At 37.0% G+C, this 18,484-nt stretch overlaps 1 protein-coding gene across 8 annotated transcripts in view; it reads right to left on the reverse strand.

Moving 5' to 3' along the window:
* The window catches only part of RUBCN (rubicon autophagy regulator), a 56,720-nt gene that overhangs the window by 34,002 nt on the left and 4,234 nt on the right, over positions 1–18,484 (reverse strand). For 6 of the 8 annotated variants that reach the window (XM_039850817.1, XM_039850814.1, XM_039850813.1 and 3 more), the window contains exons 1-2: positions 16,125–16,388; positions 3,645–3,798 (exon numbers count right to left, since the gene is read on the reverse strand). In XM_039850817.1, coding sequence (XP_039706751.1) covers positions 3,645–3,798; positions 16,125–16,204 — 234 coding nt within the window. In that variant the 5' untranslated portion in view covers positions 16,205–16,388. Of the gene's footprint in view, positions 1–3,644; positions 3,799–16,124; positions 16,389–17,845; positions 17,925–18,484 lie in introns of those variants that run through there. The other 2 variants (XM_039850816.1, XM_039850815.1) reach the window with 2 other exon arrangements.

Below are 18,484 nucleotides of genomic sequence, written 5' to 3' on the forward strand. Positions count from 1 at the left end.
TTGCTCTAAAAAATAAAGTCTATTAAAAAAAATTTTAGGCTCACTAATGCCCTTTAATAAGCTACTTTTTTATTTTAAAAAAATGAAAAAGAAATAGATTATTCAACCAATACTGTTGGGAAAATTGTACAAATTAGAAATAGATCAATTTAGGCATTCTCCACAAATTATATACCAAAATAAATTCCAGCTAGACTGAAAAGGGGGAGGGAGGGAAAAAGGAGGAGGAGAAGGAGGAGGAAAGGGGGAGGAAGGAAGGGAGAGGGAGGAAGGGGGAGAAAGGGGGAGGGGAGGAGGAGGAGGAGAAATGGAGGAGGGGAGGAGAGGAAGGAGAGAAGGGGGGGAGGGGAGGAGGAGGAAGACAAAGAAACCTATACATCTTGTAAGAGCAAAAATATGTAAGGATATTGAATTTTTGAATAGAAAAAAATTTTTTCAATGTATAAAATCACAAATGTATATCAAAAAGGAACAAATAGAGGCACAGATTTTAAATTTCTCTATGTAAAATTTAAAAAGGCATAAATATTCAGCATTTTTTATAATAGCAAAAAATATGAAAAAATATAAACGACGAACATTTCTCAGTACAATACCAATTAAATAAATGTGTCTCCACATTTCTAAGCAGCAGAAAAGGGGTTATCAAACATGCCTTGCCTTATGAAAGGACTAAAATATAGCTCAGATGCACACTATCAGGGAAAATGAGACCCCTCTAAGAATTTGGTCATGATGTTATAGTTTTCCTAAGGCTCCGATTTAAAAAAAAATACAGTTCACATTCCCTAACACATCCTTATTAAAGCACAGAAGAAAGGACCAGCATGAATCATTGTCTCCCTTCCCCTTCTCCAGGGCACAACACCCAGAATAGCTTCCTGATGACAAAGCAGCAAGACCTTTGAAAGCCTTAATCTTTAGGGAGGAAATGAAAGAAAAAAACAAGTCCTTGACACAGACTTCAATTTTTAGGTCTTTACAAGGCAGAACAGAACAGCAGTGAAATTGATATGAATCTTTTGTTTTCGATTCTTTCCACTAGGGCTTGCAGTTGCTAAACTGTGTGTGTATGTATGTGTGTATGAGAGATCTGCCTGGTTTGCTCTTTCACTATTAATACAACTACTATTTTGCAGGTGACAATATACTTTAATATTTTTCATTCTGATGACCAGGTGTCTTCATAGGCATCATCATTTTAAACAAATATAACAAGTCATGTTAATGTTATTTTGCACTTACCAAGCATCTTTCATTTGACAATTTCATTGACTTTACTATTTCATCATGACATATTTTCTCTTTCTGGCACAGATGGTAACTTGTTTTGTAATATGGTTAAGTACTGTAGATGACAATGTAATACTGGTAATAGAACCCTTTTCCCATTGAGACACAGGTACTTTTAACCACTAGAAGGCAGTGCCACTAATCTGGTAGGTATTTTGGTCATCAGCCTGGGAAACCTGTATTGAGTTTTTGTAAAACATGTTGGCATAATTCTCAAGTTTCTAACTTGGAAGACTGAGTAGCTGGCAATGCCACAAATTAGTATTTAAAAAATCAGGAGGAAGGGCAATGTCATAAGAGAAAATAAGTTTGTTTTGGATCATGTTGTGCTTGGCCTATAGGACAGAGAGTCGGATGATAATGTATAGCAGACAGCTAGTCTTGTGGATCTGGAGTTCTGCAGCTATGTCTGAGCTGGGGTATTAGTAAACAGGTGATAGTTAAAACAATGCAAGTGAATGAAACTGTTTCAGAAAAATGTACAAAGTAAGAAGAGATAAGGACACAGGGCAGAACCTTATTAAAAACTACAATCTAAGAGAAAGAGATTCCAGGGAAAGATACTAAGTAGTGGCCACAGAGGTAGGAGAAGGTATCTATGACATTGGAAGATAATAATGCCATACACGTCGAGGTCTGATGATGATCAACAGTGAAGAGCATAAGACCGTGTTCAAAGGAGAAATGTTATCGGATTTGGTAACATGGATGTCATTTTACTTAAACTTTAGTACTAAGATCACTAGTGGTAAGGGTAGAAAACATTGCTGTGGGTTAACTTATTTGTTCTGTAAATTCCAATGTTTATAATTATTTTTTTTCATAGGACTACACGTAACTTGAAAGTTAAAAAAATAAAAGGAACATTTGTTAATTACTTCCTACTTGCCATGAACTTCAGCGGGCAAATTTGCATGCTATTTCATTTTTTCTTTCCATCAAACATTATAATATAAATAATATTATCCTCATTTTTATAAGTGAGAAAATCAAGGCTTTATAAAGTTAAGTAATGTTATGTAATAGTTAAGACTGATAACTTACTATTTTTTCTAAAGCTTTCATGTACTATCTCATAAATTCTCACAACAATTCTGTGAGGTACATACCAGTGTTATCTCATTTTACAAATAAGGAAACAGAGGCACAAAGAGTTATATAATTTACCCAATACCACATAATGGTAAAGCAGGGATTAAAATATGAGCAGTCTGACTCAAAAGCTATAATTATAAGTATTATGTCATTGTTTTCCCTCAAGGACCTGAGTGATATTATCTAGATTTCAATCTAGGTTCTGACTGATTCTAAAGACTTCTGTCAGTCTACTACACAATGTTGCCTCAAAATTCCGAAAATGGTGTTTTAATAATGGTGAACATTAAGAATTCAACTCTTTAAAATATTAAAAATTTCCCCTTATCTTCAAAACTCTTTGAGAAGGTCTCGCTTTCAGAACTTACTCTAAATAAAGAAACTCTAACCTAAACCAACTTTTCCACTGAATTCTGAAAATATCCAACAGGATTACTGGTTTAAAGATATTGTTAAGAGGTAAAATATATACAGATTTTTATAAGGGGAGGATTAGTACAGTAAATCCTATCAACTATGAATACCTTAATATCAATTAGTTCATCAGATCTTTTCCTATGAGACTGCTAGTTGAGAATAAATTCTGTTAAAAAAAAAAAAAAAGACAAGCCTGGCTCAGGGTAAAGAGTTCCAGGGAAAAATAGTAGGCCTTATCATGGGAAGAGCATGAGTGTTTGGAAACACATGATTATGTACATATTTGTGAGGTCTGATTTTTAAAAATTAGTAGGATACTAGACCCTATAACTCATTTGACAATTTTATCCAGTCCAAACCTTACTTAAAACACTGAAAATGGAGTAATTGCCAAAGATAAAGCAAAACCCATTAAATATTATTAGATTCCACTCATTTTCAATACTCAAAGCTTATTAGAGTGTTTGAGGATATGAAGAAAAAGAAACTCAATATCAATAAAGTTTATAATAAAAAAAATATAAGGTATAACTAAAACTACCATTGATAAGCATCAGCCAGTTGGCTACAAAATGATGCTTACAGGATATTCTAAAAATGACAATACTCTATTATAGAGTATTTCTCAGATGTGTCCTAAGATGCTCCTAAGAGGAAAAATCCCAATGAGTCATCATCATTGTCTTTATCCTCTTCCTCATCATCATTACATTACAGACCTGCCCTCAAGGGCTCATAGATTAGTGGCCATCATCTTCTCCCAGCCAACACCTTAATGCAACTGTCTCTTTTTAACAAGTGATTCGGGCACTCTGGCACAAAAGAATAAGCCTACATACCTGGTCATGGATGAGTCCATGATAGAGGATGTTCTGCATGTCCCTGCAAAGTCGCTCCAGGCCACCATACTTGGACCAGACATTGGGGCTGTTGGCTGACACTAAACCCTCCACAGTAGTCTTCAAATTACCCAGCAACTGCCAGTGCTCCTTCCTACAAGGGCATCAATTATAACAATGGTTAGTTAACTTGGACTTAATCCTGATCATGCCAAAGAAAGTCTAAGGCAAGAAACCTTCTGTCTCACATCCTAACATTCTCTCCCCTAGTAATTTTTTACTTGGGCATAAGACCCAATTCTGAGGATTGAAGTTGTAAAGAACACTAAGATTAAAAATTACCCTCACATTTACATGGCAATGTAAATGTAAGATGATCTTCGTCTATTATCATTCTATCCTCACATAAGTAGCTGATAATCGTGTTTTTAAGAATATGACCCATCCTTTTCTGGACAATGACGTCACATGAGCAATATATAAAGCAATGAGAACATTTGCTCAAAACTGGAAATCTTTTGCCAAACAAAAAAAAAGCCAAAAAACAACTTTCTATTCACAATATTTCCAGCACTAAGTACACAAACTTGTAAACAAATATTATGGATAAAAATACAAATGGCACAGGATTTTTCCTTCATGATTTTTTAAGGTAAAACTGAAAAAATGTTTTAAGTTTGCACTAAGTCACTTTGGGACATGCCCCTAAATCAGTCAACTATTCGCTTATTCTCCTAGACCATCTAAACCATTTTAGTGGAAAAGTTTAAAAACTGCTGCCCTCGATAATTTTCGAGGTTCCTTTTAAATCCCTAGCATTTTCTCAACGCAGCTTCCAACCCAATAAAACCCAAAACCACTGCATTTGAATGAAAAGAGTTGGATGTACTAAATCAAACTGGATAAGGGAAACATAAGGAAATGTGTCAAACTCCTCCTAGGCCCTCAATTGTTATGTTGAACACTTTACTTTACCCCTTAATTTCTTATTAGAATATTATTCTTTTCTCTTTTCAAGGAGAGTAATGAAATGGTAATACTTTCTTCAAGGAACTTTCACTGTAACTATTTTAAATCATTCAAATACCTACAATGATGGGAGGGTCCTGAATTAGAATCCTTTCTATCAGTATTCACAATTAACTTCTCATATATTTTGTACATTTTCTGAGCCATTTTTAACAAGTAGATGAATACAGTAAAAGAAGACAAAATAAAATGAATGAAGCTAGGTCTGGTACAGGAATATCATCTGAAAAGAGAAAGCCAGATGTATCTATCTCATTCTGGTCTGTTCTAAAAGCCCTGAGACCAAGAATTTATTCAAACTGGGAGACACCAGGCTTTCTACACCTTAGATCATTAAATATTTAAGTCACCAAACTCCCCTGTTCTATTTATTTCCTTTTTTCCCATTTTTATTGATATAATTGACATAAAACATTATATTAGTTTCAGGTACACAACATAATGATTTGATATATGTATATGTTGCAAAATGATTACCACAATAAGTTTAGTAACATTCATCAATTCACATTGTTACAAATTTTTTTCTTATGATGAGAAATTTTTAGATCTACTCTCTTAGGAACTTTCCAATAAACAATATAGCATTGTTAACTATAGTCACCATGCTGTACATTACATACTCAGAAACTTATGAGTGGAAGTTTGTACCTTTGGACCACCTTCATCCATTTCTCCCACTCTCATTCTCCACCTCTGGCAAGCACCTGTTCTCTGTTTCTATGAGTTTGGGTTTTGTAGATTCCACATATAAGTAAGATCATACAGTATTTGTCTTTCTCTGTCTGACTTATTTAACTTAGCATAATGCCCTCAAGGTCCATCCATGCTATTGCAAATGGCAATATTTCCTTCTGTATGGCTGAAAATATTCCATTGGATGTATGTGTCCATATCACATTTTCTTTATCCATTCATCTGTCAGTGGTCACATAGGTTGTTTCCATGTCTTGGCTACTGTAAATAATGCTTCAATAAACATGGGGTGCAGATATCTTTGTTTTAACTGATGCAGATATCTTTTTGAGATAGTGACTTTATTACCTTTGGATATACACCCAGAAGAAGAATTGATAGATCATATAGCAGTTCTATCTTAAGTATTTTGAGAACTCACCATACTGTTTTCCATAGTGGCTACACCAATTTATAGTCCCACCAACAGTGCACAAGGGTCCCCTTTTCTCTACATCCTCACCAAAGCTTGTTATCACTTGTCTTTTTGACGACAGCCCTTTTAACAGGTGTGAGGTGACATCTCATTGTGGTTTTGATTTGCATTTCTCTAGTGATTGATGATGTGGAATACCTTTTCATGTACCTGTTTGCCATTCCCCTGTTCTAATTCTATACCAGTCCTGAGAGATCTTAAGAGAACACATCTCAAGATAAGATGCACGCAGGACTAAAGTGATTATTAAAATGCCATTTATTGTTGTACTGTGAGAAACAGCCATCACAGAGGCCAACTGACTGCCAACTATTGCTTAAGTGACTCTCCAGTTCCTATGCTTCCTCAGGGGTAATCTGACTTGTTCTGACTGATACAGTTTTTACATTCCAACAGGTTACAATCAAATGTTGCAGACCTGCGAGCCAGTCTGGTTCCTCAAGTTACTCTGCATATCTGTGTTCTGATTCATTCTGTATTTATCTTACAAGCTGGACTGTCAAAGAACATGTTGATAAGTCCTGAAAGCAGATACTAAGTACCCTATCATCCTAGGGCTTTGATTCCAATATTATACTAAGAGCACTGAAATCCTAGAAACCTTGAGCATTCAGATCTAACAACTTATCTACATAAAACTGAAGAACTTTCCCCACACAATAAAATGTCCCTGAGATACCAAAGCTACAAAAAAAGAATGTAGCTCTTATCTAAGATATACTGAACTATCTATATTTGGTATCTGTTCTTATAGAAGTAATTTAAAAAAAAAAATTGATTTACATAGATAGTCTATTCAGTGTCTTTATCTTCATAGGATTCTTTATCCCAATGATATAGTTATCATTTTCAGAGAATTGAAATATTAATTTCAGTTGAAGCCCATACACAGCGACTAGATTAATTCAGGGATCCACAACCCCTGGACCAGTCCGAGGCCTGTTAGGAACTGCCTGCACGGAAAAAGGTGAGTGGCTGGCGAGCCAGCGAAGCTTCACCTGTACTTGCTGCTGCTCCCCAGTGCTAGCATCACCGCCTCAGCTCCACCTCAGATCATCAGGCATTTTATTCTCATAAGAGAACCAGTCCCTGGAGCCAAAAAGGTTGGGGACTGATGGTAATCCATTCACACTTGAATTTTAGATGCAAGTAAGCAGATCACCACAAGAAATTTAATATCCCTCCCCATTCTTTAACCACATCTTCAGCCAGTTAAGGTCAGTCTTTCCTAGGTTAAACCTGTTTGGTAATAATTATTTTGGATGGTATCACATGTAACCCTTATCTGGGCACAGGCCAGGCCTTTGTAGTGTATTAGGTTCAAAGCAGCCCTTTGCAGAGCCACTGCTGCAAGTATACAGAGTGCTCTCCTTTAATCTCCATAATTAAAAGCAGGTCTTTTAAGCTTCTCACTCTATGCCAAGGAAGAGCCAGGCCTAAGTGTCAAGGACCAGCATAATCCATCAATACCTGAATCATTTTCATCAACAAACAGTAAAGCCAGTCTCAGAATCAAGTCCTAACTATTTTCTTTGGAGAGGATTTTGACTACATTCCTCCTTTAAAGAGGAACAAAAATTTCTTAACCAACTCAAATAAGGATATCCAAAGAAAAAGTTTTCCTAAACGCCAGTTTGGTCTTAAGCTTACCAAATCACAATTAGAAATAACACTCGAGGTTAAAACAGAAAGGTTATAAGCAAATGTTATTTTTTAAAGTGTTACAGCATATAAATAATATATAACTAATCACTAAAAACAAGTGAAATAAATAGTAAATAAGTACTATGTAGTTAAAGTATGATTTAATCCAAGAAACCTATTGGCATATCTTCAATCCTCGATGCTCTTTTTAGTGGTAAAAGGAAAGAGTTTCAACTTACTGGCATATCCCCTTTACAGTGTGCCATTCATCTGGAATGGACTGTGGTATCTACCTGAGATTAGAGCTGAAGGGCAGTTTGGCCCAAGTCAGGCAATGATTTGATCCCTGAAATGTGAGGAAAGGTATATGATATCCATATGATAGAATATCATGAAACCTTTAACATTTTTTATTAAGAAGAGTTTCCAAAGCCAATGATAGTATGTTAAAGTACAAGAATCAAAATGTAAAATTATATTTATGATCTCAATATAAAAGTACTGAGAAATAACGATGTATTAATAGTGGTTTTTTGGGGTTATTTGAGGGGAATGTAGAGAACTGTTTAGGCTTTCCTGGAGGCTAGCAATTAACGAAAGATTAATAATCTGCACAATGTTAGTAAACAAGCTGGAAAGTACCATGAAGGATTTTATAAATACTCAAGTATCGAGGGCACTGTTTTGCTGAAAGATTGTGGTCAGGCAAGCACCTGGGACTTTTACTGCCAGAAAGTACTTCCTGGAAAGAAGTAATGGGTTCTTTCTTAAAGTAGAAAAAAAACATAATTAAGTAAAATAATCATTGGTAACACTGAGGTAGCAACAGACTACCACACTTAAATTATGCTTAATTTTATTTTCATCTGGCTCCTCATTTTCTGTTTTTCATTATACAGTATTTAACTTATAGAGTATGTAGTTAAATATTTATGATGCTTTTTAAATAAGTGATATGCTTATAGAAAAAGCATACTTGATTCTATTATACATCTCTCGGCTCTGGGGCACCTGGGAGAACCTAACCACTAACCAGTCCCATCCCTTAATGGCCGAGAGCAGAATCTTAATGTCTAGGAAAGAATAAGCAGTACTGCAGGCATGCTCTGCAACTTCATAGCCATCAACAAATGTCTCACCAATCACACTAAATTTGAATGATACCAAATTTATTGAATTTCGACAAGTAGATTTAACAAAAATAAAAGAAAAACCCCTTACGTTAGAAAAGTAACCACCAATGGTGCACAAATTCCTTAGTATGGAGTTCAAAAATTCTCTTATCACGTGGCCCCAATCTAAATACCAACTTGCCTGCTCAGAATTCTCAATTTGAATAGCCTCTCCCTCTCCCTCTCCTCCTCCCTCTAAAACACTCCATTACGAACATGTCAATCTCATGCATACTTCCATGACTTTATTCATGCAGACCCTTCCAGTTGGAATGCTTCTCTTCTTGCCCCATTCAGGATCAGGTTCAGGATCAACCTTCTCCAAGAAGTTCTAAATAATCTGACCTGTTCTAACTCCTTTGTTAGAAACTTCATAACATACTGTCAATATACCATTCCTCCTACTAATCCTTAAAAAAAAAATACATTGTTATTTAACAGTTTACAGTTTGTTTTCTTAAAGACAGGGACCATTTCTCTTCTATTTCTTATGGATTTCTAATGAACAGAGAGAAAATGTCATTTGTGGAAAGAGAACAAGCCTCAGTCAGGCCAACCTAAAGCTATCCACAAACTAGTGCATCCTTGGGGAAGCCACTGAAACTCTTTAAGCCTCAGTTCTCTCATTCGTAAAATGGAGATAATAACAACTGCTTTAGAGAATAGAGAAATCTATAGAAATATTCCTTCCTTTTTCTCTGTCCTTTTCCTTTGAACTTTCATTGCATAAATCTAATAAATCCAACTAAATCAGAAGGGGTACCTAGTATAAAGCATCCTTACCGATGCTGCTTTAGAGAAAATTCTGCCAAAAACTATCTGAGATTGGACAGTCTGTGACATAATTAAGACTGATGACATCCAAAGACTATCTCAACTGCATTTAAATAGGGTCAAATCTCTTCTTTGTGGGCAAAGATCCTAAGGCCCTGTTTATGTTCATAGTGCTCTCACTGAAGCAGAAAAGCTAGAAAAGACTTTCTCTATATTGGACGTATCTTATATATAACAGATTCTAATCTGCTTACGTGACAGAATGGAAGAAACATGTAAGTTTTACTGTAACACAATAAGGCTGTTTCATGAGTCATATAAGAAAGTCCATCTCATTACCCTATAGTTGTCTGGGTAGCAGAGTGTTTTACAAGCAAATTAAAGGAGGCACATACCACCACTTTCATAGCAAATGCACGGGAAGTAAGACAGTGCTTCAGTCGCCTCAGTTTTAAGGACACTATTTTAAAGAAAAAGGTAGCCATCATTAAACCTAAAACTAAACTATCTTAAAAACTGCTGAGGGAAGGAAACAGAAAGAAACATTATAAAAACCATTTTTAAAAGATGACAGATTTAAGACCAAATGGGTATGAGATAAAAATAAATGTCAATAGAATAAATTCAACTATTTAAAACAAAACAGCCAAACAAAAAGGGAGGAAGAAACTATGATTTTAATATCAAAATTGTATTCAAAGCAAGAATCACTAAAAAAGACAAAGGAGGCATAATGAAGATATAGCTCTCATTAATTTTTACATATGTAATAACAGGGCCTCAAAATATATAAAACAAAACACACATAAAACAAAAACTGCAGAAAACAGAAAGAAAGATAAAAAATGGAAAGAAAGCAATAGTAATGGGAGATTAACATTCAGATCATGAAAACCAAAAGTAAAAAAGTGATAGGAGTCAAATAATATATAATTAATAAGGTTGTTCTATTACATTTAGAAAGCTACATCCTGAAGAACACATTTTTTTAAGCACACAGAACATTCACAGAAATTCACCTTGCATTAAGGCACACACACAAAAGTCAATAAATCCTCAAAAGTAAAAGTAGTACAGACTTATTCTCTGACTAGAAAGCAACAAACAGTGAGCAAAAACCAAAGTAGAACAATTAAAAATAAGGGGGGAAAAAAACCACTTAGAAAATTTTAAACCTTCAAAGGACTCTTGAGGAGGCAAAAATAAAATCATGGTGTTGAAGCAGTATGGAAGCGGAATCATTATGCTATCATTATGACTCTTACTGCTTTCTTCTCAAAAATATCCAAATGAGGAGCTCATGGGGAAACTGTCTTAGAACCCTTTGGGAACTATGGGATTCTGCTGACTATATTCTAGGCAAAAATCAATCATCTCTTCAGTCCTACCATAGCAGGGTTCCTGTGGGTTTCTTCCGCAGAAGCCATGGCTCCAGAAACTTTGAGAGATAGTTTGCCAAGTACCTATTTAGTCACTACAATTTATGACTTTCTTTAACAACTTTCTGTCCTCCCAATCAAGTGTGGGTTAAACTTCAAGTGATCCTGATCCAGAGGAACTAAAAACATGTAAGCATGCTGTAGTTGTTTCCTAAAAAATTTCCAGATTTACATCTATAAAAGCATTATTCAATTGAACTTTCTGTGATGCTGGAAATATTCTTTATTTTCCAATATGGCAGGCACTATCCACTGTGGCCATTTAGCACTTGAAATTTGGGTAGTACGACCAAAAAACTGAAATTTTAACTTGTATTATAATTTTAATTAATTTAACCTTAAATTACCACATGTGGCTCGTGGCTATCATGTTGGACAGGACTATTCTATAACCAGCCAGGTAGGCTGCTGAAGCTTATGAAGATTACAAAACAAAACAAAACAAAAAAAGAAGAAAATTCCATGTAGTGAAAGAAGTGATAAAGCAGCTATAAAAAGCAGAAACAGCTGTGGGGAGGGTAGATACTGAGAAAAACTTTAGCTTAGGGTCCCTGCGTCAGCTGATAAACCTCCCTCTATCCTGGGTTCTGACAATAGCATTTTTCCCAAAAGGCTTCGAGAGTATGTTTCTGTGAGGGTTTTTTTGTGCTAATAATTAGGCTAGCAGTATGGATGGCTCAAAAATCATGTGATCATCCTGCTTTGCTACCAGTGCTATATAAACTGTCGACTCCTAGCACAGTCAAAGAAAAAAGGGAAAGAAAGGGAAGAAAACAGAAATTAAAGATAAATGTAAAAAAGTAAAAATGAGTAGGAAAAAAAGGGAAAAAAGCAGCCCTTTCTATAGCAACAGTACCACTGGCACCTGCCCAGGTATAAGAGGCATGTACTTCAGTTACCATTAACATAATGGCTAGGTGGAAAACCATAGGAGAGAAGGAGCAATTAGGGGTATCGTTTTATAAACTATATAAATGTCTAACCAATGTATCGTATACTTGAAACTAATACCAGAAAAAAAAAAAGAGGCATGACCAAACTGTTATCGTTTTCATTCTCTGAACAAACATTCTCTGAACACCAATTATATGTCAGGCACTGTTCTGGGCACTGGGTTTACGATGGTTAAACAGAAAGAGTCCCTATCTCTCAAGGTATTTAGAACGCAATGAAGAAAATGGGCACTTACATATAAAAATGTTATGAAGTGACAAGTGCTATAACAAGAGAGATAAAAAATGGCAGTGCAGGTCAGGCATTCTTCCAAAGGAACATGATTTAAAGGATGACTAAGAGCTCCCCAAGCAGAGGAGGAGGTATTACAGGGAATGTAGAGGAGCAAGAATAAAAATGATAAGGAGATGTGAGAGTGAGTGAATGCCATGGTTTTGTAACTGGGAATTTTATAGGGTCTAAAGTACAGATTGAATACCAGGGAAGAAGTTTTGACTATTTTCTATTTTTAATAAGAAACCTCTGAAATTTTTTGAGCAAAATACTATAGTAACTTTGCTTCTGAAAAATTAAGTTGGTAAGTAGTGTGCAGGCTGACTAAATTCAGACTGGGAGATTAGTTACAATACTACTGAGGTAATCTACAATGACAGATAATAATGGTCTTCAGTGAATATTTTATTTATATCTGCCCTGAAATCACGTCCCTTTCTTTTGGTAACAGAACCTCAATTTTCCACAGGAGAACCACAACTCTGCCACTTACTCTGGTCCATGTAGTTCTAAGAAAGCATCACCCTACCCCAGGATCCATCAGAGTTAGACACATAACTGTGGCCTGACAGCATATTCCACACCCTGAAACAGGAACGTAAATCAGTCCAAAAAGAGTCAGCCCAGAATTTTGCTTTTGCTGTACCTATTGAGATTGCTTGCTTGCCTGCCTGCCTGCCTTCCTGCCTTCCTTCCTTCCTTCCTTCCTTCCTTCCTTCCTTCCTTCCTTCCTTCCTTTTCCTTCCTTCCTTCCTTCCTTCTTTCCTTCCTTTCTTTCTTTCTTTAGTGGGGTGGGATTACTAAACTTGAAGTTGCTAAGGGTTATATCCTGTGGAGAAGTCTGCCTGAGAATGAAGCCAACACATTGGAATAAAGAGCCCATAGACAGGGACAAATTTTCGTTTAAGCGTGCACCTACATTTGGCCATTCCTGAAAGAATACTACTCTCTGGATTTTTCAGTAATGTAAGCTAAAATAATTGAAAATGGAGAAAAAAATATAAAGCTTCAAGAGAAAAATCAGGAACAGAATTCACAGGATCTAGTGACTGCTTAGATATGGGAAATGAAGAATAGGGAAGTACCGAATTTCATTCTGTGAGGCTTCTGGCTTGGTTGATTGGATGGAAATTCTATTAATTGAGATAGAGAATAGAAGAGGAAAAGGTTTTGGAAAAGCTCAATGGAATGAGCTCAGTTTACAGATAAGAAATAGTATCTGACTACTTGAATTCTGACTCTACATCACTGAGCCAGGAAAATTATACCTGTAGCTGGGTTCCAAGCTCAGCAGTAGACTGCATAGCTCCAGGCAATTTAGGGTAAGTTAAAAGCTAGACTAACACCCCAGTCCTCAGTGGGCTCAACTCAACAGAGGAGTCAGAGAAGAAGAAAGAACAGGCTATACCATTGCAAATAGCAACCACAAGAGCATAATTTCAAGAAAACTGAGGAAGGGAACAGTAGTAGTCATTTTTTGCACTTAGTACACACCAGACACTCTGTGAAGAACTTTATGCACATTATCTTATTGAATCTTCACAACTTACCACTCAGGAAGGCATTATTCTTCCTACTCAGACAGGATAAGCCAAGTTAAGCAGTAGAACTAAGATTCAAATGCAGATCTATCTGGCACATCTCACTACAATTGTTTTCAGAAAATATATTGAAAAGTTGCATCCATATATAAAAAAATTATGCCATTTCATCAAAAAGACTTTTTCTGAATTGGGTGTTTTTTATTTGTTTGTTTGTTTGTTTGTTTGTTTTAGGTGAGGAAACCATTGGTTGACCCCACAGATTGCAAGGACCTTGTCATCTTACAATCCTTTATTTTTTTATTTTGTACTTTTTTATGCCTACAGCACCTGGTCTTCCTGGTGGTCTCCCATCCAAGTACTAATGAGGCCCAACCTTGCTTAGCTTCTGGGAACAGACAGGATCCGGCTTGTTCAGGGTAGCATGGCCGTAGACGGAATTGGGTGTTTTAATGGTGATAGAAAGGTTAGATTTGCAGTGACCCAGCCATGATGCCTCAATCCTCAGGCACAAGAAATGTATTTGCCAGTTGTCTATCAGGAACTGAGTCCGTGCCGTGAAGTCTCATTAAACAATACATTCTGAGTTAACCAACAAATAGGCTATTGCAACAGTATGAGTGACTTTGTGGGAATAATTCCACAACTGAAATTAAGTTTTGACTGGAGTTTCTTAGTTAAGAGGTAAGCATGGAAAGAGTATGAGATAGAAAAAGATACCTGCAAAAGAGTATCCTACTGGCCTGAACGACAGGAAAAGAATGATATAAAATTTACTATCTTATACATTTCTTTCTCACTATATGTTAGCAAAGTGAGAGGCAGCATAGTACAGGTATTAAAAGCACAGACTCTGGAGCCAGATTGCCTGGGTTTGAATCCCAGTTCCACCAGGGATTCACTGTATAACCTTGGCAAGTTATTTATCTTATGTTTCGGTTTCGTCATCTGCTAAATGGTGATTATAGAGTACCTATCTCATCCAGTTGTTATGAAGATTAAATAAGTTAATACTTGCAAGGCTCTTAAGCAGTCATGGCAATGTGGTAAAAAAAAAAAAGTGTTTGTTAAATATATTAAGTCAATAACTAACCCAGCTAGATGTCCAGCTAGATAGGGAGGAAATTTGAACTTGAATTTCCAATCCGGCCTCTCTCACATGAACTCATAGAGGAAAATAAAAATAACCCTAAAACTTGCTTAGAATTTATATGGAACCTCTTACACGAAGCATTTCACAGACATCTGGAGGAAGAATACACAGCCAAATATCCACAAGCAGAAACTGAAACATTAAAAGAGAAGTAAGATGTTCATTTTCACTGAACACATCATTCATAGATCGCAGGCAAGAACCCCAATGTCTTTGTCAGCCCAGGTTTTTTATAGTGTGCAAATGAAAGAGGAGTCATCCTTTAAAATTGCTAGGTCTTCACCCAGGCACATCTCATTAATTTTCCCTTGTTGATATTTTCTCAGAGGTAAATGTTCTACAACCAGTTTTTTGTTTTGTTTTGTTTTGTTTTTTATGTCCAGTCTTTGGACCCCAACTGCTCCTGAGATCGTAACTATATCTGAATGTTTTTAAAAGTCAAACAAGACTCCCTTAAGTCATAGTACTGCTTTATCCTGTCACTACTGCAGATTCTTAAGAGGTTAAGACCAGAGTTATAAATGAAGCAAACCCTAAACAGGGGAAGCACCTCCACAGAGTCCAAGTCATCGTTCAGTTAAAGTAGTTTTTAAAATCTTAAACCCTCTAATTTCCAGAAGATATGAACTCGATGACAGTAGCTGCACATAAATGTAAAATTGCTTTGTTGCACTGTGAGGAAAGAGTGAAGAATTTGAGATGAAAAGGAAATGACAGAGAGATCCTGCCACTCTCTAACAGGGATTGGGCACTGACAATTTCTAGTCTCATTAGCAAGCCCCCACCCCGACACCACTACCATTACAATCGCCCACTTTCATCCACAGGCCCTGTTTCTTACCTTCTTCACACTCATCTTACTAAGCCGCTCATAATTCCTAACCTTTGCTCCCAGAAATTCTTAAAACTTCAACCTTCTTAATATTGGCCCGACGTGCTGTCACCACCAAGCTTCAGTCAGGGCACCAACCTTTTGCCCTACTCCTATCTATAAACTCTGGCCTATGGAACCTCACTACAGAACCTCCCAATATTCACCTTCTCTCTAGCAGCCCTAGATCTGAGCGTCACCCACTTCTACTCCTCCTGCCCTTAACATATCCTATCTACCTTTGCTCACCTTCACTAAGCCGGCTCCCTCCTCCGCTTATCCACATCCCGGCCCGTGCCACCTCTCAGAATTTCTTCCCTAACAAGTCGCCACAGCAGTCGCCCTCATCTCTGTTGCACCCGGCACGACTCTCCACGCTCTCCGAGCCCTCCCAAGCCTCCCAGTGCTTCAGCTAGCTCATCCATCCGCCCCCGACTCCCCGGCCCCTTGCCAGCCCACCTGCTCTCCTCCGGCAGGCGCTCCTCGCAGCCGCCAAGCTCCATTCCCGCGCGCTCCGGCCGCATCCGGGGCTGCGACATCGCCTTCCCTCTGAAGAGCCGTACCTGCCGCTTCGCCCTCAGGGGTCCCGGAGCCCCCCCACCCCCGCCAGGAACTGAGGAGGTACCCACGGCAGCTGGGCTCTGGGCGATGCGCTACACCCGGTGACCGCAGCAGCGTTGACTTGCTGTCTCAGCTGCGGTTTCTCCCCCTGCCTCCGCTCACTTCCGGCTCCAAAAACTACAACTCCCAGAAAGCACTTCCAAGACCCGGCCGCTCCCGGCATGCACCATTCTATCCAATCCAAGGCCGCGCTCTCTCAGCGGACTGCAGACCGTGGCGGCGTGCTTGTGGGCGTGCACCCGGGATGAAACGCCCACCAACGCTAGTCTCTGGAATCCCTATACGCTCCTGTCACTTGTTCATCTTTGGGACTGGACTCCGTCCGAGGTCTAAGCTAGGAAATAATGCTGGTCTTATACTAAGTATGGTTAACCTCACTTTAGCCTACACTGGTTTAACACTTGCTGGTGTTTGGGGACCTCAAGCATTTTAATGAAGAGCTCACAAAGTCAGCACCGGTTGCTTTGGGATCACAAAGGAAGAGCAGGAGGAAAGGGCTTTGGGGGAAGCTTTCCTGCAGGACTGATGTCAGAACAGTTTTTAAGGATGCCTATGAGTTAGTCAAGAAAAGAATGGAAGAGAAAGTGAAGAGAGCAGCATAGCACTACTCGGTGGGATCTAGGCTAACTCCATGAAAAATTAGTTACACTATTAAAAATGTTATGACTTTCAGGAATTTTCAAATCTGAGACAATGTTTAGTCTGTGTGAGTTAAAAGTGAAATGAAAGTTTTTGAATCCAAATTATGATTTCCAACTTCCGTTTATATAAAAAGTACTCTTTGTTCAAACTTTCTCATATCCTAATAAAGGTTTATACTTTTTAAAATAAAGGAGCAGTATTAAGTCATTGAGATTTCACTACCTTCTGTTTGTACAAATGTGTGAACTTCATTTTTTGTCATACAGTATAATCCCAAACGACCTTGTCATGATCGTAACATATATTTACATGAAAGTCAGTTTTATCTGGAAATTCTAGAACTAAAATTGTAGTGAAAGTTCTGGAAAACAGGATTTTCCTCACATGTCCAAATCTGGGTTTACATGTATTTTCTTTAAAGCAGTCAGTTAATAAACATGATAATAATCTACATTAACTATGTGCCCATCCTCCCCCAATCCCATTCTTCTGCTTTCCCTCACCCCAAGTAGCCATATTCTGACTATCTTGTTTATTCTGCTGCTTCCCTTTTTATAAAATAGTTTCTTTGCATCTATCTATAGTCCTATATAGAAATATTATTTTTAAAATGTATGTGTTTTAACTTTATAAAAAGGGTATTAAGCTATATTTATTCTTTGTTCTTTAGGGCCTACTTTTTTTCCCTTAATATAACATTGATAAGATTTATTTATATTATGTTTCACTCTAGTTCATTGATTCTGACTACTGTATAATAGTCCACTGTGTGAATACACCAGTTTATTCATGATGTCTTTCATTGATAGGCATCTGGGTTGTTTCCAGGGTTTTTGCTACTGCAAACAGTGCTGCTATGAATATTCTTTTCCGTGTCTCCTCTTGTATATAAGCAAGGGTTTCTGTTGGGTACATACCTGGAAGTGGAATTGCTAGGTCATAGGGTTATTGTCCGATTAATCCAATTTTGTGCGTTTGTGGTTCAAATGTAAAAAACTGTCAAATATGCAAAAGTATTTAGCATTAGGATTCAATAAATGTCATGTAAATGAAATGGCCTTACTTAGCAACTGCTCGATGAATTAATATTTTAAAAGTCAAAAAACTTAAAGAGGTGTATTGGATCTTGATTAATCTATTTGTTTTCAAGATCACCAGGATGCTATTTTTACATAAACAGTAGTAGGTCCTAAAAAAACCATTGGCAGAAAGCCAATTTCATATGAGATTCAGTTATTCAAATAACAGATTTTTAAAGTATATTTACATTTACTTATTTGCCAAAAACTTGTTTTAAGACATAGTCTTTGTGAGTATATTCAGCAAATATCAATTATAGTCATGACTATGTTCTTTTCATTATAGTTACTAGAATTATTCTTAGCAGCATTTTGGAAACTATTCAAATTTTTAAAAGCTAAGAGATGTCTCCCACTAGCCAAGTCAAAATAATTTGAGCATCAAAATGAGTTAATTCATGATATGTATACATAGCTACATTCTTTTCAAAGATAGGCACAACTCACACTGTTCACCTTTTTGCTTTCAGAAGAGAA

This window comes from Pteropus medius, unplaced genomic scaffold, assembly GCF_902729225.1.
Source record: "Pteropus medius unplaced genomic scaffold, Ma_sr-lr_union100, whole genome shotgun sequence".
In the NCBI taxonomy this organism is placed as follows: domain Eukaryota; kingdom Metazoa; phylum Chordata; class Mammalia; order Chiroptera; family Pteropodidae; genus Pteropus; species Pteropus medius.